The 25,331-nt window shown below is 44.4% G+C and overlaps 1 protein-coding gene across 3 annotated transcripts in view; it reads right to left on the reverse strand.

The window, feature by feature from the left end:
- CUNH1orf21 (chromosome unknown C1orf21 homolog) overlaps positions 1-25,331 on the reverse strand; it is a 176,102-nt gene that overhangs the window by 19,002 nt on the left and 131,769 nt on the right. For 2 of the 3 annotated variants that reach the window (XR_004973189.1, XM_036342376.1), the window contains exon 4: positions 201-277. Coding sequence is in view for 2 of the 3 variants with exons in the window: in XM_036342376.1 (XP_036198269.1) it covers positions 201-277 (77 nt within the window). In the remaining variant the exon portion in view is untranslated. Of the gene's footprint in view, positions 1-200; positions 278-5,706; positions 6,041-25,331 lie in introns of those variants that run through there. The other variant, XM_036342375.1, reaches the window with a different exon arrangement.

Below are 25,331 nucleotides of genomic sequence, written 5' to 3' on the forward strand. Positions count from 1 at the left end.
ATGTGTTTTCCGATGGTCTTAGGTGACCCCTGTGAAAGGGTCGCGGCCCACAGGTTGAGAACCGCTGCTAGACCAAACTACACTGGTCATAATTAACATAGCTTTATAATAAGTCTTGATTATCTAATAGGCAAAATGGAACTCACTCTGAAAATATTTTTAGCTTTCAAAACAATAAAAATATAGGAACTAGGACTTACTTTGCTCGGGGTTGATGAACTAATCCCGGAATCTCTTTGTTAGTTTTAAGTCTTGCATTTGAACTGGCACTTTTTTCCTGAAACACACACATAAAAGGCAAGATGAGAATCAGCACTTCAGCAACAGCATGGATTTTCATCACAGAGACGCTAGATGGCTGGGACCCTCCACGGCTGGCTGCTTCACAAGGACCAAAGTCCTGGCAAAGAGGTCACGCGGTCCAGGCAGGACTACCAAACATTTTAGCAGGGGATGTGGTCACGAAGAAAGCAATTAGCTCTATAACAGCTACAACTCTGTTTAGAAAATGATGTGCAACTGGAATGTGGTTTTTAGGCTGAGTTACTGAAAACAGTAAGAATCCAAGAAGAGCAGATTCTCGGGCCAGGGAGAGCAGAGGAGCAAAATCACAGCCTTTGTGGACTTGCCCAGGTAACCGACTTCAGTGCGTTTTCTTTGTAAAAGACAAAGGCATCAGGTTACTGCGGCAGAAAGTTTGCACAAGGCTCCAGCAGTGACGCTGACAAGAACAGGCCTAAAAATAACGACCATTTCCCACCCACAATGAACACTGGAATTGGATGAGTAAAGCTCAGTACTAGCCTGTATTCAAGAGGCACATTCTGGCTGTTGGCCTAATCTGATTTCTTATTCCCAGGAAACCAGCCAGATGGGAAAGAAATTCTCTCAGATCTTAAAATACTGATAGATCAGTCAGCACACTAGCTCAATAACACTACTCATCTTTACTTTCACAGACATTATTTAAAAAGATATATTCAAGGTGCTTTGTTCTTTGCTCACAAAACATACCCCTAAAATGAAAGGAAAGACTATTCTAAACCAATTTAAGAAGTGACTATATAGTCTCCAGGAACCAGGGGTGTGGCAATAGTTCAAGACCCAGGCTAAGGGGAAGAATGAAACTCACATGGGTCACCCCACCTTTCTTACCGCATGCAAAGCCATGTGAGAAGGCAGTGAGACAGATGGGCCCTCAAATGAACTCTTCTGAGTTTGTATTTCTCCCAGGATCACAAAAGCCATGTACATCAATGAAATTCCAGTGACTCATATGTCCTGGTAGTCATTTGTTACTGACCACCACACATGAGCTTATCTGTATAACACTGCTATCCCAAAACATAGGGTAATTTTGTGATTTTCTAAGAAAAGAAAGAATCGCTACAATTCCTTTGCAGTGTATCTTTCTTTTATGTTAATCCTCACCCCAGGGTATTTTTCCCATTGATTTATAGAGAGAGTGGAAGGGAGAGAGGTGGGGGAGACAGGGAGAGGGATGGGGGGAAGGGGGGGGAGGGGGAGAGAGAGAGAGATTAGTTGCTTTCCACAATGCCTGACTGGGGATTGAACTTGCAACCCAGATATGTGCCCTTGACCAGGAATCGAACTGTGACCCTTCAGTGGGTGGGCTGACCCTCTAACCCAGTGATGGTGAACCTATGACACGCGTGTCAGAGGTGACACGCGAACTCTTTTTTTTTGGTTGATTTTTCTTTGTTAAATGGCATTTAAATATAGAAAATAAATATCAAAAATATAAGTCTTTGTTTTACATGGTTGCAAATATCAAAAAATGTCTATGTGACACAGCACCAGAGTTAAGTTAGGGTTTTTCAAAATGCTGACACACCAAGCTCAAAAGGTTCGCCATCACTGCTCTAACCACTGAGCCACTTTACAGTCTATTTTACCTTCCTTACCTCACACTAAACTTAAGAATGTTTTCATGAGCATTTGAGATGTATGACATAGACATTGTTTCCTCTGCTGATGTCATCAGGGAACAATAGATGAGCTGCCTAATTTCTTACAAAGCAGGTGGGAGAACGAGCAGAGAATTCTAAAGCACTAACCCCAGGAAAGCCGGGCCCATGTCCTCCCTGTACCCTCAGGGTCACACTGCCTGGCTCAGGGGCCTGGCACTGTCAATTCATCATTTACTAAATGACACATTTTAGTAAATTTATAGAGCTGTGCAACTGTCACCCCAATCCAGTTTTAGAAAAGCTCTATCAACTCAAAACATCTCCCCAAATCCATCTGCAGTTATTTCCTGCTCTCAGCTGTAGCCCCAGGAAACCAGTCAGCTTTCTCTCCCTACAAATTTGCCTTTTCTAGATTCATATACATGGACTCCTATAATAGATAGCCTGGTGTTTTCCACTTGGGTAATGTGTTCGAGGTTTATCCATATTGTAGCCTATTTCAGTATTTCACTTATTTTAATTGCCAAATAACATTCCAGGGTATGGCTATACCACATTTTGTTTAGCCATTCATCTGGATTGTTTCTAGTTTGTGGTCATCACACATAATGCCGCTATGACCATTCATACACATGTCTGTGAGGGCATAGGTTTTCATTTCTCTTGGGCAGATTCCATTCCCAGGAGTGAAATTGCTAGATTATACGGTAAATTTATAGTCAACTATTTAAGATGTGACCAAGGTGGCCGCACCATTTTACATTCCCACCAGTGATACATAATGATTCCAGCTTTCCACATTCCCACCCATGCTTGGTAATGTCTTCCATTATTGCCAATTGAGTGGGTGTCTCATTGTGGGCTTTCTTTATTTGAAAGGCTTTTTTAAAATTGACTTTTTAGAAAGAGAGGAAGGGAGAGGGAGAGAGAGGAATGTCTATGTGAGAACATCGATTGGCTGCCTCCTGCACCAACCTTATGGGATCGAGCTTGAAAACCAGGCATATGTCCTGACTGGGTATCAAATCAGCAAATTTTAAGGTCATGGGGCAATATAACCAACTGAGCCACACCAGCCAGGGCAAGGCTTTCTTTATTTTAAAAATAAAGTTTGGATTTGTTCTTACATGTCCTTGTATTCCTCAAAATACCTAGTATCTTGCAACACGGAACATTCATATGCCTACTGGTTAGCTGCATTTGCATCCATAAATCAGTTCTGTGTTTGCTTATAGATATCATTTAACTTCTACTCAGGGTGTTCATTGGGGAAGGGAAGGTTTAAAGAGATGTCTTGCCCAGCTAGAGTGGCTCAGTGGTTGAGCGTTGACCTATGAACCAGGAGGCCACGGTTCGATTCCTGGTTAGGGCACACGTCCAGGTTGCAGGCTGTATCTCCAGTGTGGGACCTGTGAGGAGGCAGTGGGTCAATGATTCTCTCTCATATTTGATGTTCTTCTCTCTCACCCACTCGCTTCCCCTCTGAAATAAATAATACACACACACACACACACACACACACACACATATATATATATATATATATATATAGAGAGAGAGAGAGAGAGAGAGAGATCTTAAAAAATGAAACAAGCAAACAAACAACACCAAGAAGGGCTGGAGGAGGAAGGAGGCTGATGGGAGCCTGGGATGGAGCAGACCCAACAGAGAGGGCTGCGCCAGGAAAAGAATTAGCCTGGGAGGTGATGTGAGAGATGACTAAGATATTGTTTCCCTTGGCAAGAAACACCTTAATAGTATGTGACACATAAACTAAGTACCTAAAATAAACTGGGACCAAGTGAGACTAAGTGGAAGTCATTGAAAGGGCCCTCGGCAGGCAGTTTGTAGAGCAGTGTTGTTGTTTTTTTAAATGTCAACTCTTTAGTAACATTTATATAGTTATATAAGTATTCCTAATATTTATTACTAGAGGCCTGATGCATGAAGTTTGTGCAAGGCGCTTGGCCCTCACAGCCCCTGCTTCGTCCGGGAGGTCATTCGGCTGTCCAGTCTAATTAGCATATAACACTTTTATTATTATTCTCTAGGGGCCCGGTGCACGAAATTCGTGCACTGGGTGGGGGGGGAGTGTCCCTCAGCCCAGCCTGCCCCCTCTCACATACTGGGAGCCCTCAGGTGTTGACCCCCATCACCCTCCAATCGCAGGATCGGCCCCTTGCCCAGGCCTGACACCTCTGTCAGAGGCATCAGGCCTGGGCAGGGGACCCTCATTTCCCCCCATCACTGGTTCTGCCCCCAGCCCAGGCCTGATGCCTCTGGCCCAGGCATTAGGCCTGGGCAGGGGACCCCCAGACCCCTCCCATTGCTGGCTCTACCCCTTGCCCAGGCCTGATGCCTCGGCCAGAGGCGTAGACCCCCATCACCCTCCAATCGCCTGATCGGCCCCTTGCCCAGGCCTGACGCCTCCGCCAGAGGTGTCAGGCTTGGATAGGGGACCCCCATCTCCCCCCAATCACTGGCTCTGACCCCCGCCCAGGCCTAAGGCCTCTGGCCCAGGAATCATGCCTGGGTAGGGGACCCCCATCTCCCTCTGATCGCTTGCTCCACCCCCCGCCCAAGCCTGACGCCTCTGACCCAGGCTTCAGGCCTGGGCAAGGGGACCATCATATCCCCCCAATCCCCGGCTCCGCCCCCCACCCAGGCCTGATGCCTCGGCCAGAGGAGTTGACCCTCATCACCCTCCGATCACCAATCACCGGATCAGCCCCTTGACCAGGCCTGAGGCCTCCAGCAGAGGTGTCAGGCCTGGGCAGGGGACCCCCAGCCCCCCGCGGTTGCAGGCTCCACCCCTGCCCAGGCCTAATGCCTCTGGCCTAGGCGTCCGGCCCGGGCAGCAGGGACCCGCAGCTGCAGCGGCCCCATGATCGTGGGCTTCGCTTTAGGCCCAGGCAAGGGACCCCTAGCTCCTGGGACTGCCAGCCTCGACCGTGCCCAGCTCCCATCGCTGGCTCCACCCCTACTTCCTGCTATCACTGGCCAGGGCGGCAAAGGCGCCTGATTCTCCGATCATGGCTGGGGGGCAGGGCAAAGGCGGCCCCAGGGCTGCCTTTGCCCTGCCCCCCAGCTCTTAGCTCCCCCCTGGGTTTCCGATCACTGTCAGTGGCAGGGGGCTTCTTCCTGCTTTCCCTTTCGCCTCCCTGCATTGTGCCTACATATGCAAATTAGCCGCCATCTTGTTGGCAGTTAACTGCCAATCTTAGTTGGCAGTTAATTTGCATATAGCCCTGATTAGCCAATGAAAAGGGTAGCACTGTACGCCAATTACCATTTTTCTCTTTTATTAGTGTAGATATTTTTAAATTTTTCTTTCGCAATTAGTTTGCATTGAACATTATTTTGTGTTAGTTTCAGGTGTGCAGCATAGCGGTCCCAGGGAGCAGCGCTGTACGTGACCCGCTCATGCTGGTTTCGGAATCATCTGGATGCGCACAGAAACCCATATCCCCAAGCTCCACCCAAACTCGCCGAGTGCGTGTGTCTGGGATCCAGGCCCAGGAATCTGCATCTCAAACAAGAGGCCCAGGTGACCTGAATTCTATTTCAGAGAAAAGACACCTTCACACTCAGGGATCCCCCCAGTTGGTTTTCCACATGACAGTTTCAAACAGCGCTGGGGTTCCACAGAGCTGCCCGGGGGTCCACCGAGAGGCCCAGCAGGGCAGGGACCCCTCGAACGGTTCCTACTTAGGGGCTCCATCCGTGGAAAAAAACCCTCCCTTTCTCCAAAGTGTTTGCAAACTAATGTCAGGGAGTGACAGTTTTATTTAAACAGCAAATCAAACAACTTCCTCCCCAGCTTGGAGTAATTTTACTTGGTTATGAACAAAACGCCCTTGTCAGTGTCCAGAGTAAGTTGCGTTTCCCTTAGTTTCTCTGATGCTGGAGACAGTCACACCACCTGCAATGCCGCTGCTGCTCCCCACTGAGTCTGTGTTGTCCCGCTGAGTCTGCAAGGAGCTAGGCAGCCGCAGCCCTGTGAGGTTCGCTGAGTTGGTTCTGGGTTGGCAGTGTGGGAGAAATCTCATTTTCTTTTTTCTGGGCCCAGAACTATAAAGAAATCCCAGGGGACAGATGGATGCAGGGAGCTGGAGGCAGAGAAAAGAAGTGGGGGTGGGAATAATAGCTCCGGAGACCGCTAACGAGGGATCTACACAGGGAAGAGACGCCAAGCACTGAACATGAACTCGCAGAGCACTCCGCCCTCCACACCGACTGTGCTGTTGTGCACATGGGAACCGCTGCATTTCAGAAAGTACATGGACACTAGAAAAGGTTATTTATGAACCAGAATTAGGAGACTTCGGGGGACACACACACATCTTTAAAACGTAGGCACACCTTCAGCTATACAATAAATGAGAACTCATTCCAGCATTTGGGGAGTAACCCGTAGTATGTATTCTGTAAGGAAACAATCTCATTTGATCTTTTCATATGTGATTTCTCCAGTGGTATTAACATGAGCTAGGACACTGCCTCCTCAAATATAAAGGAATTTTGTCTGTGTCTTTTGAGTGATGACGATCCGCTGAGTCATATTCACTCTGTGAGAATTTCTGAACGTTAACAAGTGACAAGGCCCGTGCTGTGAGATGCAATTGCTGACTCGGGCTCACCAGGATCATAATTACGCAAAGTCAACACTTCCGTTATCATTACCCACCCAAACAGATGATTAGAATTAGTAGTCTTTTGTAAGAATTATTCAGTAGTGATGAAGTTGGCCTGAAAAGTCTCTGCTTTAAGGAAATTTCTTTTTCTAAAAATTAAAATACAAATAAAATACAGCCACGTACCTCAATTTATATCAAGCAAATGTCAAGTGGGGCAAGTCATTTTTAAAGCACCCAATATTTTTCACATAGTTGCTTCTCAAGGTAGATTGGAAATGTTTAAAATAATCTTTAAAAAGTAAATAGTGCTTTAAGAAATTGCTCAGGAATGATTTCATTATATACCAACCAAATCAGAACAAAGGCTTTAAGAAACCATGTCACCGATTACAGAGAGGAGGCCATACTGTTGTTATACATTACACTGAGAACTCTGAGTTGAGGATATTTTCAACAAGATGATGCATCTCCAAGATTTTCAAAGAAGTAACATACACACACCCAGAGAATGAACTGATCTGGAAGAGTCATAGTCAATTCTTGCCCAAAGTGTATCAGTTAGGAGAGGGTAGGTTATGTTGCAATAACAAACAACCCCAAATAACAGTAGTTCCGTCCTATACAAGTTTATCTCTTGCACATGCTACATGTCCATGGTGGCAGGAGGCTCTGCTCATCCCACTCACAGTGGAACACCATAGTAGAGGAACCTCCTGGCCCATTCTTCATGAATACACTGTTCAATGGTATTTAAGTGCCTGACTGTGCTAAGAAATCAGAGGTATAATCCTCATCCCCTAAGAAACCAACAGGAAAGTGAGCAGATGTTTCAAAGTGAGAGAAGGACGTGTGGGGAAGTGATGGGAGTAACACCTCACTCGGAGGAGGAGGTCACGGATGCTTTCTGCAGAGGGAACCGGGCAGGACTGGGTCCAGGGGAGGAATGCGTAGCCTGGTAGGAGAGGAGAGAACATGGCACTCACCAAGAACCATAACGAACCTGGTCCAGCCAGAGGGAGCCTGGGGCGACGGGAGGGCATATGAGAGATGTGGGGGTGAGGTGGGCAGGGGCTGGACCAGGGAGGGCTGGGCCTGGGCATCTGGATTTTCCCAAAAGGCCAGAATTGTGTTTCAGAGGCGGAAGCAGAGAAGCGGTCAGGAAGCTTGTCTGTAAATCAGAAGGGGATCGATGAAAAGCTGAATGTAGGCAAGCAGAACCCGAGTCTGGACTCCAGAGTCAGACCGCCTCTCTGCTTCCTACTGTGGGACCCGGAGCAGGTGCCACAGCCTCTGTGCATCAGCTCCCTCACTAGTGAAATGGCAATGAAAGTAGTACCTCCTCCCCTGGGGAGCCTGCTGCACAGGAAGGCATCACAAATGACAGCCTGTAGTAATAAGATGGCTGCTCTGGGAATAGAGACGAGAATTGAGTTGTTGAGAGAACTGCTGAGTGCCCACTCCATGCTAGGCGCTTTGCTAGGCTCTGAGAAAAACAACAAGAAAAAGATAAACAAGACAAACAAGAAAAACACTGCCAATGCTAAATTATAATTTGAGAATGGAGAAGACTGGAGGTCAACTGAATGTGTAGGGGCAACGGAAGAGGAAAAGGTATAGTGGAGAATGACAGCCAGGTTTCTGGCGTAGCTGACACCTGTTACCCCACAGCTGTAAGGCATGATGGGTGGGTTGGCCTTCCAAGTGCAGGTGTTTTTCTGGGCAGGCAAAGCCAAGGTGACAGGGCTATCATGGCAGAAACAGGGCTGGTCAGGAGTGCATTCTTCTTACAGGGGATGAAACGTAAGCTTCGGGGCAGAGAAGCAGTGCAGATGGAGAGAACATCTGTCCAAAGGTCAAGAGTTGGTGGGCTGGCCTCACAGCTGTGACTCTGAGCTCAGGGTCAACTGGATCTAGGGGACCAGGCAATGGTTCTTCTCTCTTCCCGCTTGTCACCTTGCTTTCATTCTTTTCATGGCCTTGTGGCAACCCCAGATGCAATCCTCCCAACTCTGTGACCTAACAGGCCTTGTGAGCCCAGTTACACAAACCCCCTGCCCTTTGTTGGGTGTGACCACTGGGGGTTGGGGGGTATCTCTCAGCAGGAGTGAGGGGGTTGCTGGGAGAAATGAAGCAATAGTGACCACACACCTTTTATTCTTCTGCCTGTGAACTCTCACCTTGAAGTTTTTTCCCTATTACTATACATATTTTAAAATATACAAACTGTCTATTGCATGTATTATGATTTTTAAAAAGTATATTTTAAATTTATTTTTTAAATATTTTTATTGACTTCAGAGAGGAAGGGAGAGAGAGATAGAAACATCAATAATGAGAGAGAATCATTGGTCAGCTGCCTCCTGCATGCTGCACGCTGGGGATGGAGCCCACTACCCGGACATGTGCCCTGACCGGGAATTGAATGGTGACCTTCTAGTTCATAGGTCAGCACTCAACCACTGAGCCATACAGGCCAGGCAAAAAGTGCAGTTATTTATTTTTAATCTTTTTATGTTTTCACATATAGGAGTTTTGAGTTTTTGACTGGTGGAAAAGAACTGATTTTCTTCTTCTTCTTCTTCTTCTTTTTTTTCATTTATTATTTCTTCCATCCCTTCTGTGATTAGTCCTGGTTAACCCTAAATTGAGCTCGCTGCCCATACATACACTCTCTTCTATTCTCCCATCAGAGGTTGGAGCAAACAGAGGACACAAATGTTTTACTAGCACCCCCGGGCTTGCTAGCCAACACCAGCATCAACTCGTTCCTGGTATGACTATTTTACAATGTGGATGGATGGAGCCAGTCACTAGAATTCTATCCACGGTCTTGACAGGCAATAATCCCACCTGGCGCGGTTCCATTATTGATGTACTTTTAGCCCGAGGCTAGGAAAAGACTGCTTGGTTATAGCTAGCATTTGGGTCGCAAAAGCTCTTTAAAATTGAAATAGGGTACTCAGGCAATGAAGAGTAAACACCATTCTTTTTCTTCCTATTTTTTTAGTCTCCTTTTGGAGAAACGGGTGCTGCTAGAAAGATCTTCATTCTAAACTTTGCAAACGGAATTGATCCTGAAATGCTGAAAAGGGGTGTGCTTAACCACCAATGCCTCTATTTGCTTATCCTCTCGAGCTTTTAGAAGCTTTCCAGAAAAGCGCCCGTGCTTTCCCACGCTCCTTTATCCACATGTCCCCCTCCAACTTGTGTTCCACGCCCATGAGACACTTGAGCCAAGCACCTACTGCTGCTGTGGGAGCGTGGTGGGAGGGGGCCCCCTTGGGCGGCCCGACACCAAGCTGGGGAGAAAAGCAAGAACAAATGACCTGTCATTTCTAATCTCTCTGAGGAGGCTTTCAAATTCAGCGTTTAGGAAGGATACAGCCAGCCCTCGGTCTACCATTACGCGAGGCGGTTTCTGAGTGTTTGATCTCCTGGTCTCCGTTCTTCTCGTCTGAAGAGACAGTCTGCTTTTTGCCTCATTCTTTGCCTCTCAACTTAGGTGAGCATCTCTTCCTGAGTAAAAGGCCAAAAAGTGTGGAACTGGCAAAGGAGAAAAGTATGTGAAAGTACATGCTTAAGAGCTTTAGTGGACGCTCCTCGTTCTTCCAAAGATCCTTGGAGATGCGTCTTGGGAGCTTAAAAGGTATGTTCCTCTGGGGATATAGTCAGGCGATACTTATAACATACAGTCTGTCCATTCAGCTCCACACATTTAAAACACTTAGTGTGTGAAAAATCATATTAAGTTAGAAACACTGCTCTCTCCACACTCACATTTTATGACACAATTTACACTTTTCAGGGGCACCTGACATCTGTGTTTTCACGCTCAAGGTCGTCCACTATTTGAGTCTTCTAACATCGTCGCCCCTAATTCGTTTGACATAAAATGCAGTTTGGGTTGCTGTGTGCTTGGAAATTGGATTCTAAGCCACACGTGCCCATTTAGTAGTGGTGAGCTCCACACTGCTCACCATTTACTGTGTTATTGTGTCAGAGTAACTGTGCAAAGGCTAAGATGATTCACAGAAAGAATAACTAAGTTAGGACTTCTTTTTCATTTAGAAACAAAACTGATTCTTTCAGAAGAACTTAAAATGACCCCTGACTGAAGTCAGTGTTTTAGGCTAATAGGTTCCCCCCAAACTCTGTCTTCAAAATATCAAGTGTGTCCTATACCACGTGACTCAAATACAAGGTCGCATCCACTTTTCTGAAGGATAATTTAAAAAACAAACAAAAACCCTGCCCCTATTCTGGCATCTACCATCATGTAGCAGATCACTTACAGGGTATCTTTTACCAAAACCCAAGGTTTCCTGATGAGGCTTAATAAAACCAATGGAGCCATTTTTCAACTGGGATACTGAAGTGAAATTTCACAAATGTGAATGCTACATCTGATGTGCAAGGGTCATTTGGAAACGCTAAGGGCAAAAATAACAAAAACCCAAAACAAAACAAAAACAGCACGTATGTATGCTGGCACATTTGCCTACATGCGTGTTCTCTCTCTCCCCCGCCCCCACGCTGTCTATCACAGTTCTTGTTATAGAAGAGAAACTCCTAGAGCACAGATATAATCATATTTAATTTGTTTCTTACGTGAGGCAATACGTATGTATTTCACTGATGCTCCTGTGATAATCTGACAATAAACAGAGCTTTTGATTCCTTGTCAATGATGGTCCCTTCTAATTACAAAACCTTGACAACAATAAAAATAACAGCTGTTGCGCTGGCCAGGTGGCTCGGTTGGTTGAAGTGTTGTCCCTAACACCAGAAAGGTTTCAGGTTCAATTCCAGGTCAAGGCATGTACCCAGGTTGTGGGTTTGACCTCCTATCTGGGAGCATACGGAAGGCAACCGATTGATATTTCTCTCACATCAATGTTTCTCTCTCCCCCCCTCTCCCTCTCTTCCATCTTACAACGAAACCTCTTATTTTTAGCCCACTTTCACCTCCATTTCCAGAGACGTGTGGTGCCAGCAATTCCTGAGCCTTTCATTCATTCCGCAGTGCAAATGGCTTTCTTGGGTTTGTTAAGTTTGTTCCCACCCCTCTCTCCCTGCTTCCCGCCTTGCAGAACGTTGATGTGTTGTATTCTGTTCTCTTGGTCTTACAGGATTATTATTATTCCGAAGAGTCCTTTACCTGTTGTTTTCCTATCATTTCAGAAGGAAATAAAGGGTCTACATTCTACTTGTCCTACTCATTTAACCTACACGTTGTGTACACTGTTTGATTTCACACCTGGATGCAGTCGTTATTATGATCCTCACTTAGAGCTGAGGAAACCGAGTTTCAGCAACTTGCCCAAGGTCTCCCGGAGGGTTTGACCGCATGCCTTTCTGATATCAGAGCCCAAGCTTTGGTCACGACCACCTGCAAGCATCCATGGTAAAATAACGGTAACAACTGTTGATTGTCACTGAGCATTCACCATGTGGTGTGTGCAATAGCTCTGTGAGCTGTTAACCCATTTTAGAGGTGAGGAAATTAAGTCACAGAATTGTTAAGGAGCCTTCCCAAGATCACAGAGCCCAGAGGGTCTGGCTCCGGAGGCTGTGCTCTTAACACGCCCCAAGGACACAGTTCAATACACTACGTCTACCTTGTGGCTTTCCACAATCTACTTTAGGAACCGACCCAGCTCTGCTCTTTTCTCTTTCCTACATGACTTACTCCAAAAGAAAACAAAAACCTCCTTACACCAGCCAACCAAAGCAGAGACAGAATAGAAGACAGCCAGAGTTAAAGTAAAATCATTTTGAAAATATTTGCACAAGAAATTATTCTACTATATTACGTATCCTCTGTTTACAGTGACTTTCAGACATTCAATTCAGGAATAATGTGAAGAATGTGCCAATATAATCAGACACATAAAAAACATCACTTTTGCCCTAACCGGTTTGGCTCAGTGGATACAGCATCGGCCTGTGGACTAAAAGGTCCCAGGTTCGATTCCAGTCAAGCGCTTGTACCTTAGTCGTGGGCACATCCCCAGTAGGGGGTGTGCAGGAGGCAGCTGATCGATGTTTCTCTCTCACCGATGTTTCTAACTCTCTATCTCTCTCCCTTCTTCTCTGTAAAAAAATCAATAAAATATATTTTTTAAAAATCACTTTTTAGAGAAGAAACAACAACTAGAATTTGCTTTCTAGTGATAGCCTAAAACTATGTATGCTAGGGGGCGCTATTGAACAATTTTAGGGGTTCTGTTCATTGGTGTTCTTGGGATTTGCATGCAGTTGAGCTTTGGGGTAAGGAGAGCTTATAATTTTTAATTGAAACCTGTTTAACCTCAGCCTGGTAACTGTTAGTCAACACAATACTTTACTGCAGGAGAAATTTTAAAATAAGTTACATTCATTATATGTACAGTTCCTTCTTATTCATGCAGAGGCATTAATCACACACTATTTTCTCTTCCACCTGCAAATCTGAGAACTCAATTAAAAGATAATGAATTGGAGGTGTTAAACGCAAAGAGGGTGTCACTGTTTCTAGAGCATTATTGATGGTGAAAAGACTGTGTCTCGGGCAGTTAATAGAATCTGTGAGCTAAAGGAAGCACAGAACCAAATTAGTGGAACCAAATCATTAGCAATCAGGAAATCTTAGTTCTAACTCCGTTGCTCCACAATTAAGCTAAATTACCTAAGTACATGTTAATAAATCATGATGCCGTAAATACATAGGATTAGGAAGGTTAGAAAAGTACAGCAGTGGTTACGCTGAATGTGGCCACACACGCTCAGTCCAAAGTAGAAAACGGAATGTAGTTAACATATAAAAGGCCAAAGGACACGCAGACCCACATCCAAAGGCGATACAACTAGGAATTAATATACATCCTTCTATAAATGTAGGTAAGTATATATCCTTCTCTGAATTTTCAATAGTGGTCTAAAATTTTTTTTGTTCTGCAAACTGATGGTTGCCAGATGGCAGGGGTTGGGGGACTGGGTGAAAGAGGTTAAAGGGAATAAGAAGTACAAATTGGCAGTTACAGAATAGAAATGGGGATGTAAAGTACAGCGTAGGGAATATAGTCAACAATATTGTAATAACTATGTACGGTGCCAGGTGGGTACTAGACTTACCTAGGGGATCACTTGGAAAGATGTAAAAATGTCTAACCACTAAGCTGTACACCTGCAACTAATATAATATTAAAAGTCAACTGTCGCCCTAGTTGGTTTGGCTCAGTGGATAGAGTGTTGGCCAGTGGACTGAAGGGTCCCTGGTTTGATTCTGGTCAAGGGCACATGCCTGGGTTGCACACTCAGTCCCCATTGGGGGGTGTGCAGGAGGCAGCCGATCAATGATCCTCTCTCATCACTGATGTTTCTCTCTCTCTCTCCCTCTCCCTCTCCCTTCCTCTCTGAAATCAATAAAAAAATATATTAAAAAAGTCAACCGTTAATGAAAAATAAAAAAATTTTTTTTAAGTATTTGTTCCAGAATTGTGCCCACTACACAAAATAATTTTAGGAGAAGCTGTTTAAAATTTTTTTGAATGAACATTATCTATTAAGTCCAGCACTGAACACATTTGCAGAACTTTACCACTTGCTTCTTAAAAGGAAACGAAGTAGAACTGTCTATGCTGAAAGGCGCTGTGCGGAAAATAACAATTGACCGAGATATGACTGTGTGTCCCCTCCCGGCTCATTCATCGCTTCTCCCCATGGAGGGAAGGACTTGAAGTTGAAGGCACAGCTCCGATGTTATGCAGCTCCTACAGCAGTTTAGGCAAAAGGAACTCAGTGAGCACTTTGTTGACTGAGAAGTTGTACAGACAGAAACATGAGCTAACAAATGAGCCCCTGGAGTTCAGCCAAGTTCATGGGTGTACTCCTATGTAGTTCAGGGCGGGCTATGACTCTCCTAACTGTGGCTTGATAGTGGAGGTGAACAGCCCAACACCATTTCGCTAAAAGAACCATTGACCTTCTTGAAAATTACTAAGTCAAACATAATCTTTTCCTCCCCGCTCTCAAGTCCAAGATCATGATTGCTTACGATTAGGAGGCCTGACAGCTTTTGGAGTAGGACGGAGGTGAAGTGGATTTTCCTGCTACGCACGAAACCACGGGGCTCTTTCCATGTGTTCATTTTTAAAAACCACTTAGTTTGTGCTTGGAAATAGCTTTCAGCGGCATACACAACACATAGGTCCTTTCTCAGCTGGCAACTTGGAAACTACTATTCTGGGACACAGACTAAAAAAAGAAAACCCTGAAAACCTTTTGGTGGGTGTATATGAGATGATTTTTTGAAGAAGAAAAAAAAAAAACTAGGGGAAAAAAACCTAACGTGTTATATTTAAAGAATTCCTAAGTATATACACATTCATTCAGTAGGCAATGTCAGACTTTTAGAGCCAAAAGTTACGTTTCAGGGACCAAGTTCAAGGATTTAGGAGAGGAAACACTTTGAGGGTGGTATTGGGGCAAGTGAACTCATTATGTCCTTTAATTCACATCTATGGATCCTAAAATGCCAGCTTTGGGCTTCATCTTGTCACTAAATGTATGTTGTCACCCAGGTAACATATACCTAATTATATCAGGTCAGGGGCCTGTAGCCCTGCTCAAGGGGGTTTGGGGACGTTTAGCAGGTATCCTCTCCACCCCCACTCCTGAAGCCCAGCCTCAGATATGGATATCCGGGGGCAGACATGCTCCTGCATCTTTGAGGAGGCAGAGGGCTGAGTGATGGAACCAGCTCTGAAATGCTGGAAAATGCCTCTGACTTGGGCACTGGGCCACTCAGTTTGGGTGAGGCAACCCCCTGCCATGCCAATTTATCCTGAATAAATAGGGTCAATGACCTGGTCACGGTGATCTCCACCCACACTGGGTTATTCCACAAAGGCTGGGAATGATACCTACTTAGCAACAAATTTCTCATTGAGAACACAGGTAGCATTGCACACAAGAGTGCTTAGGCAATGCTTAACAGAATGAGGAACATAAACAGTTTTCAAAGGCCCTTATGCACATTAGAGAGCATCGTTTACATATAGGCAACCGGCAGACTAATTAAAAAGAATTCCTGTCTGTTCATTAAAACGGGCCCAAATGTAAGAGCTGCCATTCGTCACCATCTCATTAATCTATAATCAAAGAATTGTTCAGGGTGAAGGGAAGAATTAATTTCATAGGAGCACCTTGGCCAGGGACTGGCTCCTTCGAGAGGTGGTAAGCGAGGGAGCCTGCCTGTCACACGGGAGGGTTCAGGGAGCCTGCTTCTGGGCTCTCATGGCTTGCTGGCCTGGAATCGATGGAAGGGAGAGACTGGTTACCCCACTAAGGTAGCCAATGACTCTTTCAGCTAGTTACAGATTTCCCGGGAAGGGGGGATACTCTAATACCTCAAAGGAAAGAAGTCTGAATTTCCTTAAAAATATTCTGATTTGCCTTTTCTTTCGGCTCATAGGAACCAGTCGAGATGTGCTGTCAGTCAAAGGAAGTGCTACTAGGAATTCTGACTTTATACACATCTGAGAACCTTACACATTCCCGTAGGTTAACGTAAAAAGCTCTTGCAAAAATATTGTCTTTCTTTGGTGCTTGGAAGTTCCAAGCCTGAATTACCCTTCAGTTTCTTCCCTTGCTCTCCTCTGAGTGAAATAATCCGCTATCTATGAAGCACTAATGTGACAGGCACGGTGCTGTATCATCTCTTAAGGCAAAGTAAACAGAAATCTCTTTTTCTTTTGGGCCTCTTCTATCGAGCAGAAAAATGTGACTCACCGTGATTGCTGAATGCAGGTCAACTCTGTATCGGGCATCTCACATGAATTCTTGCTCCCCCTTCAAGTCACTTGGCATCTTGCTGCCTGCCTGCCACAGCAAGTACCTACCGGGGACTCCTTCTCCACACGCCACAGATAAGGAAATTCAAGCTCAGAAAAGATTAGGCAACTTAATTTTCATGGTCACCTGGGTAGGCACTGGCAGAGTCTGAGTCTAACAGTCAGCCTGACTCACCTCTACCACCTTCAGGGCAGCATGACTGACTAGCGGTGACTGGCGCTTAGCTCTTGCCAAACCATGTCCAAAGGTTTTACGTGTATTAACTGAGTGAACCTCGCAGCATTCTATGAGAAAGTACTACTATGATTCTTACAGTCACCATTTCAGATGAAGGAACAGAGAGCTTATGGACCCAACCCCAGCTTACACAGTTTCTCATCGGATTCCAGACGCCCAGCACCCAGAGGAGCACCTGGTGACCTGGGGCAGCCGGAGTGGCTGCTGGCCGCCAAAGGGCCCTGTGTCCAGGATGCTGAAGAAGGGTCCTTTTACTGGGTAGATGGTTGCACAAGACCTCTGACCTTCTTCCAGCGAGATACTTGTGTTCGAAACCTAATGGATTACGTATATTTTGATTTCTGAATTCCTGGCACGGAGAATGGGTAATTTAAGAAAAAATCCCAGCAGTTACCCTGGTAAATAAAAGAATGCACGCTTTGTCACTTTGCCAAGATCAAATGTCCTGAGAGCCCCAGGGAAATCAGCAGTCCTCACACACACAGGTCTGGGCCAAGAAATCATAAGGGCAAGTTACTGATGGACGGTAGAGATTGTCCATGCTGGGACACATGCTGAAGAGGAAAACGGAGAGCTAAGGTGAGAACAGTAAGTTGACTTCTACTTCCAGGGCTGCTAATGAGTCAGCGACAAGAGGGAAGGGGAGACAGGACACGGGCTGGCAAGACCCGGCCCTTCGAGAGCTGGCCATGGCCAATGCAGGTAGCGGCCCGTTTCTCTTATCATTTCAAATACCAAGAAGGTAAAGCAGGACATATGATAGATTTTTTTTGTTGTTGTTAATCCTCACCCAAGGATATTCTTTCCCATTGATTTTTAGAGAGACTGGGAGGGAAGGAGGGGGAGAAAGAGACAGAAACATTGCTATGAGAGTGAGACACATCAATTGGTTGCCTCCTGCATGTGCCCCAGCCAGGACAGGAAATTTGCAACCTGGGTACATGCCCTTGACTGAGAATCGAACCAACTGCACTTTGGTGCACAGGCTGACGCTCTAACCACTGAGCACACTGGCCAGGGCCATATGCTAGACTTTATATAAAGACCTGTGCCTGAATTCATATTAAAAAAGGGCTAGTCCCAATGTCCTTTTAGGACAACTGCATGCAGGTGCAGTCCCACCAAAATGCCCCACTTCACAAAATCTGACTAGCTGTGCCCCAATCCCAATGGGTCATCTAGAACTCGAGGCTCCATGAGCCACATTCTGTGGTAGTACTACAAGTGAAATTACCTTAAAAAGAACCAAACAAACATATAATCAAAGAGCACTAAAATCAATGGAAAATAAAACTTGAAGAGAAAGATGTTTTAAATTGGGCCTCTCATCTCCTCCCTCTACCCTCTGCCCTCCTACCCCCGATTAACTAAAGAATTTATATGCATATATGCATAACCCATGGACACAAACAATAGTGCAGTGAAGGCCTCGGTAGGGGACAGGAATGGGGTGGAAGAGGTCAGTGGTGGGAGGGGGGAAAGGGGACATTTGTAATACTTTCAACAATAAAGATAAATTTTAAAAATAAAATAAATTGGGCCCTTAAGGCTAACGCAACACTATAAGAACAAGAATGGATCAATCCATGACCCCCACACTGATATTCATGCGAGTCCGGAGACTAACGCATATCGTCGTGAATTCCGATTGGACAGGCAATCCTGGGAGTCGGGGCAGCTCCCATGCCTGCAAATACAGCCACTAACGTTCACAAGTGGACGTCACGTTTGCCAATGAGGAGAAACTCTTTACTGTTCAAAGCAAGATAAAAACTGACAGGAAAGAGACCCTGCAACTAGCATTCCGGGAACAGAGTGGGAGGGGAAATGACATAAAGGTTAGTAAGCCTTGTGATGCCCAGGGCCACTTTTATCCAGGGTGACTCAGTTGGACAAAAAATAGAAGCGATTGTCTGAGCCAAGACAATCTCCCATTCATCGTTCCCTTCCTAAAATTATAGCCATCATCCTGAACAGTAAGATCACCTTTTTTTAAAAATCCTCACCCGAGGATATGTTTTGTTTTTTAAATTAATTTTAAAAAGAGAGGAAGGGAGAGAGAAACATCAATGTGAGAGTAAATCATTGATCGGCTGCCTCCTGTACACATCCGAACCGGGGATGGAACCCACACCTAGGTATGTGCCCTGACTGGGAATTGAACCCACAACCTCTTGGTGTACAGGATGACGCTGCCCTTAACTGGGGATCGAACCTATGTCCCTTCGCTGCATAGGCCAATGCGCTAACCTCTTAGCAACACTGGCTAGATTTTATATAAGACCTGTGCCCGAATTCCTATAAAAGAGGTGGAGTATGGTTCTTGCTGCGGCCTGGTCCTCCTGTCACGGTGCCGATATCACCTTTGTAAGGCTGGTTCTGTTTCCCTTTCTTCACTCTTTCTCAACACACAGGATTGTTGCAAAATAAAACTTAAAACAGCTTTTTTTTTTTTTTTTTTCCTGGTTAAAAGCATTATGCGAGTACGCAAACCTGAAACAAGAATGAGCCCTGGCCACAACTGGTAGTGATGGCGGCAGGTTCCTTCCTTCCTGTTTTGGTTTTAAGTAAAGAGGGGCTGTCCCGATTCTTTCTTTGGGTTGGCCTAGCCCCTGGCAGGGGCCTTGCTCCCCCCTGGGCCCAGACCCATGAGAGGCCGCAGCCTTCTTCAAACAAAGCGTCCTTTCACCAGCAGCGGCTCTGTGTCTCCGCTCTGGACACGGGAACAGGTTTTTGGACATGTTTTGCTGACATGCTAAGCCGTGTATGTCAACAGGCATGGCAGGTTCCTATTCTCAGGGTGGGAGACTCGAGTCCTGCCACGGCCGCAGGCAACTCTCACAGGCCTCGGTTTATGTGTCCAAGAAGCCAGATCAAACCCCGTGAGCACTTAGACAGTGGTGAACACTGTGAATGCCTCTCAGAGTGTGTGTGTGTGTGTGTGTGTGTGTGTGTGTACATGTGTGTCTGTCTGTGTGTGGTTGGGTGTGCATATGTGTGTCTATGGGTGTGTTTGGGGGGATGAGGGAGAGGAGTGAGCCATTGCTAATCAGGATAACATTTCTTACATATCTTTCTAGAATACAGTCCAAAACAAAGCAGAAAGGAAGCAGCGAAGCTTTATCTCCCTGCAGCAGCCGTCCCAGGCTGGGGCTGAAGTGAGTTCACCTCGGGGTCCATTGTGTCCAGATGGCCCTGCGGGCTGCTGCAGTGACCATTTGTCCCAGGCACAGCGCTGCCTCCAGGGAAACTGTTTCCTGCCGGAGGCTTGTTGAAAGCCCCAGTGTCGGAGGGGAGCTGCAGGCACTTTTCCTCACTTGGAACGTCTGGTTTGGTCAAGCCTCCCACCCCACCCACACTCTCCCTCGGATCACACCCCCTGACCTGGGAGTGAAACCAAGGGAACTTTTACCAAAAGCCTGAGAAGAATTTGGGAGTGCTGGTAGCTGTGGTCCTGTGTGTGCATGTGAGTGTGCATGTGTGTGCAGGCATATGAGTGTGTATGTGCAGGCATGTGTAGTCAGTGTGTGCGTGTGTGCATGTGAGTGTGCACACATTCCCACATGTGCAGAGAAGGCTGGTAATGCAGTTCCCAGAATGGTGGGCTTGGTGAGGATTCTTCCAGAAGGAAAGCAGCAGCATCCTGCTGTGGACACTGGTGCCCTTGGTTTGGGTCCTGAGGGGCTGCATTGGTGTGGCACCAGAAGCAGCTCAGAGGGACCTCTGCTGGCACTGATGGCTTCTTGGGTCTGGGAGTCCAGCAGAAGATTCCACAGGAAGCCGGGGAGAGTGGCTGAGGGGCCGGGGGGCCGGCGGTGCCACCTGGTAGTGTTAGAACTCTGTTCAAAGTCACCTATCAGATATCTCCTGGAAATCCCAGGAACTTCAAAAAGGAGGGGGGGCGGGTCTGCTCCAATATATCAGAGGAGAGGCAGAGATTCACTCCTTCATCCATTCGTTTGTCCATTCGTTCATTCAGTCATTCCACAGAAATGGAACTGTGGACTAGCTATGTGCCAGGCATTGTTCTAGGGGCTGAGCAGGGTGGAAAAAGACAAAAGCTCATGTCCTAATAGAGCTTTCATTCTAGTGAAGGCCACGGGCAATAAAAATGAGCAAACATATAAGTAATATCAAATCAAATCAAATCCTGAGAAATAGTTAAGAAGAGAATACAGCAGGCTGATAGAGAAGGGAGTTGGTGGAGAAGACTATCATTTAGCTGGGAAGTTCAAGGTCTCTGGAATTAGAGAAATGTCTATATCATTGTTAAAAACACAGACACACTACACTTTTGAACTTTATAGTAAACTATAAAAAGTTTGAATTTTTGTTTCCACTTTCAAGAATCTTCCAACCATTGAATTAAAAGAATCTTATTACAGACCCATTTAAGATACAAAGAATTTTTAAGGAACTGTTCATAATTCTTATTGTATTTAAATGTTATTTTATAAATTGTGAATCAAAGGAAGTGGGCCATAAATTAAAGTTTACAAATCTTTGCTATATACAGACTTCTTTGTATTGATGTTTGCGTTATTAATTGAATGGATAGATAGATAGATGAATGAATGAATGAATGAGGCCCTATATAACCTCGTTAACAGATGGGTTCAAAGCCATCTCTTTTAAACTTGACTTTGAAGCCTCTACTTAATGTAAAATGGGAGTAAAAACCATAACCATACGATTGTGAAGATAAAATAGCACATTTAAAGTGTGGAGCACAGATCTGGGCAAACAGTAAGCAGACACTGACATTTTTTTGATTTAAGAATAAATAGTAGGATGTGATTTATGTGAATTCTAATCTAGTTTTTAAAAATAAAAATTAAAGACAGCCTGTGAAATAACTTCTGAACCTAGGATTATTAATAGAAATCCGACAGTCATTCTCAAGAAAAAATGGAATTAGTTTGTTTCCCTTGGACTTATTAACAGAGTTTAAAACTATTTTCCCCCCTAACCTAAAACAACAGAATGTATCTTTCCTCACCCTGGTTCTGTGAAAAGCCACGCCAGATCACATTAACAGTCAAGAAGACATACTCCGCAGGCCTCAGGGCCCTCAGCACATGTGCAGAGATCTGGGATTCAAATGTACAATGAGCATCTATTATGCATACTGGGCAAGGACCAGGACCTTTAGAGATGCATGTCTCTAATTTATTCATTTTTAACCAATAGGCCAGGAATATATGGCAATGACCTCTTTCCTGAGCAGCTGTGTTCCTTCTGAGGGTCATATGATAAAAATGTTTAATTTACTTCAATATCAATAACAAATATGCTGTTGCTGTTGTTTTTCGGAAAAGTTAATATCTTCATAGTATAAAATAAACCACTTGTGAAAACTACTGAGAGCCTTTTCTAATTGGGAATCTATAATAATAAAAGCATAATATGCAAATCAACCGAACGACTGAACAGCAGAATGACTGTCTGGACGACCTTCTGGACGACCACACTATGACACGCACTGGTGCCAGGCCAGCGAAGGTGGGTGCGATACAATTGGTTGGGGGTGCGATACAATTGGATGGGGGTGCGATACTATTGGTTGGGGGTGCGATACAATTGGATGGGGGTGCGATACAATTGGATGGGGGCGCCTGCCACTGCCCCACGATTGCTCCGCAGAGGAGGCCCAGGCCACGGCCAGCAGGGCGATCAATCAGGAGGCTCTGGGATCTCCCCAAAAAGGGAGGTCCAGGCCACCCTCTGTGGTGTGATTGATGTGGGGGGAGGGATGTGGAGCCCTCCGTGGAACCAGGAACTAGGGTGTGGGATGCGGGCAGCCCCAGGCCAAGGTGCTGCGGGTGGTGGCGGGGCGCGGGCGAGAGGCAGCTAGAGCTACAAGGGCCCCAGCAGCCGGGGCTGTGAAGGCCTAACCTTGCATCAATTTCATGCATTGGCCTTTAGTATTTCTTATATTCGTTTTACATCTCTTGGTTCCTCTCTTCTCTTTCTCTCTGCTGTTTATTTACACAATTGGAATGTTGTAATTAAACATTCTTTGAACAAATGATTTTAATGGCTTATGCTGTTTCAGGATAATATTGGGGACTTAGATTATTTTCAGATTTCTACCATAACAAGTAATTCTGCAATAACTATTTTAATACACATCTTTGACTAGATTCTTCTTAGAGTAAGAATTATTTGACCGATTTGAACACATGCACCTCATGGCTTGAAATATTTCCATCCGGAAAGGCTGTAACAATTTACACCCTCAGCAGGAAGATATGAGTGTCTGACCCACTCTACCCTGGCCGGAATTGACGGCATGACTTTAAAAACACAAAAAAGGGTCACAAAAATGTTGTCAATTTCCTAGACAAAAACAATTATCTTAGTGTCTTCATAAATTTTTTTTCTTTTTGCTATTAATAAGGTTAGTCTTCTCCGTCCTCTATGTATATTTTCTTTTCTTTTCATAAACTGTCTATTTCATATCCTTGGCCCATTTGAAAAACTAGATTGTTAGGAATATCCCTATTGTCTGACAAAAATATTTTCTGTGTTAAAGAAGTTAAATCTTTTTCTGTAATATTTGTTCATTTCTGTAAATATTTGTTGCAAATATTTTTTTACGGGGTGGTATTTACCTTTAAATGTTTACTGTACTTTTGGATCTAAGGAGGAGTTTCTGATTTGCATACATTAGGCATGAGTCATTTCTGCCCTGTCCAGAGCCCCTTTCTGTCCAATTCACATAGTTTTCTTAGAGATTTTGTTCCTGCCCAGAGTAGGCAATGATTCTTGTCTCCTGCCAACCAAGGCTGATGGGCCCAGGGTGGGACAGCCAACCAGAAGGACAGACACAGGTTGTGTAACTGGACGCAGATCTAGTGCTGGGATTCCTGGTCCTTCCAGAATCCAGGTCACTCTTCCATGTCAGCCCAGGGAATGCCCCGTCTAATCACAGTCCCTGCCCTTGGATTATCCGGATCCCTCGCCTGTAAACCCTCCACTTACTTGTGGTATTTTGACTTGGTTTGGTTCCTCACATTCGTAACGATCTTTGCTAAAATATGATGAGCTAAAGTAATTCTTTCCCTTGTGGCTTCTTCCACTGCTTTCATATTTCAAAATCCTTCCCCATCCTAGTCTTGGTTAAATATTCACCTATTTTTGTTCCTAGATTAAGAAAAACAAAAAACAAAACCCAACATTAAAAAAAAAACCTCATATAATTCTCTAGTTCTCTGAAGTTTATTTTGGTATGTGGTTTGCTGAATAATTCTTTTCTTCTCCCATTGGTTTGCTGTGTTCCAGTGTTCATAAATGTGTGTGTATGTGTGTGTGTGTGTGTGTGTGTGTATGAATTTCTGGCTATTTAGTCTGTTCCATTGATTCCTATGTCTGCAATATAATTTTAATTATCACAGCTTTATTCTATATTTTAATATTTGAGATAAAAAGTTCCTTTTCACCATTCTTTGAAAAATTTTCTAGCTACCCTGCCCAAAACTATTTTGCTATCAGAAGATACGTTGTGTTTTGTTTTGTTTTTTTGGGGGGTGGGGGGAGTTGTGAGTGGAGGAAATGGCATTTTGTCAAAGAATACAAACTTTCAGTTATACTATGAATAAGTTCTGGGGATCTAATGTACAGCATGGTGACTACAGTTCATAGTTCTGCATTGTGTTTTTGAAATTTACTAAGAGAGTAGATCTTGAGTGTTCTCACTATGAGGTGTGTTCATTAACTTGATTTTGGTAATTATTTCACAGTGTATACATATATTAAATCACATTGTGCACCCTAAATATATATAATTTTGTCAATCATACATCAATAAAGCTGGAAAAACTCTATTAAAAATAGATATTTTTTTCATCATGTCACTAACTCAAGCTCTCGACACAGTCAGTCGAGCATGGGTAGCTATGGTCCATATTTATGAAACTAGAAGAGACTTAACTGACTCTGACCCCTGATCATCAGCTGTCAGATTACACTAAGGTGGCTAAGAGAAATTTAGCAAATTAGAAAAAGGGCAGCATTATAATTTGCCTTAAAAAATTGAGTAGACTACACAATTAAAATAATCTACTTTCCTTCCAAAAGGTCTTTAAAATGGACATTAACAGACATTACAATGTGATCTGGAACAATATGCTTTCCTGGACATTTAATTAATGTTTAGGTGTTTTTTGATACTATTGGGTTTTACACCCCACAACATATAATAGTTCTTGGTAACCTTAAGGAAAAACATCCATCCACATCTCCAGTCCTTTAGCCATAGTTAGGAAGGCGCTTCTTACATATGACTAGGTATTTTTAGTGACAGGTATGTTCATCTAAAATTACACTGTATGACTACATAAAAATAAATAGGAAATTTAGTCATTTGGGGACTTTATGGATACATTTTGTATTAAAAAGAAGAGTGATGGGCTAGGGAAAGACCACCTAAATACCTGCCAGGAATGTCCTGGAGCCGCTTGGCCGGCAGTGCCTTTTCGGCTGAATTTTCACACATCACAAAAGCAATCAGACAAAAAGAAAAAAACCCACAGAAATATCCGCCAGGCAGAAAATCAGTGGGGAATGCAATGTTATTAACAGAAACTTAGCAGAACATTAGAGGATAAAATATTTAAAATGCAACAACTAAAAAAGTTAAAAACGTCAGTCTATATGATCCCTTCCCTTACTTTATGTATTTAATACACAT

Source organism: Myotis myotis, unplaced genomic scaffold (assembly GCF_014108235.1).
Source record: "Myotis myotis isolate mMyoMyo1 unplaced genomic scaffold, mMyoMyo1.p scaffold_m19_p_18, whole genome shotgun sequence".
In the NCBI taxonomy this organism is placed as follows: Eukaryota; Metazoa; Chordata; class Mammalia; order Chiroptera; family Vespertilionidae; genus Myotis; species Myotis myotis.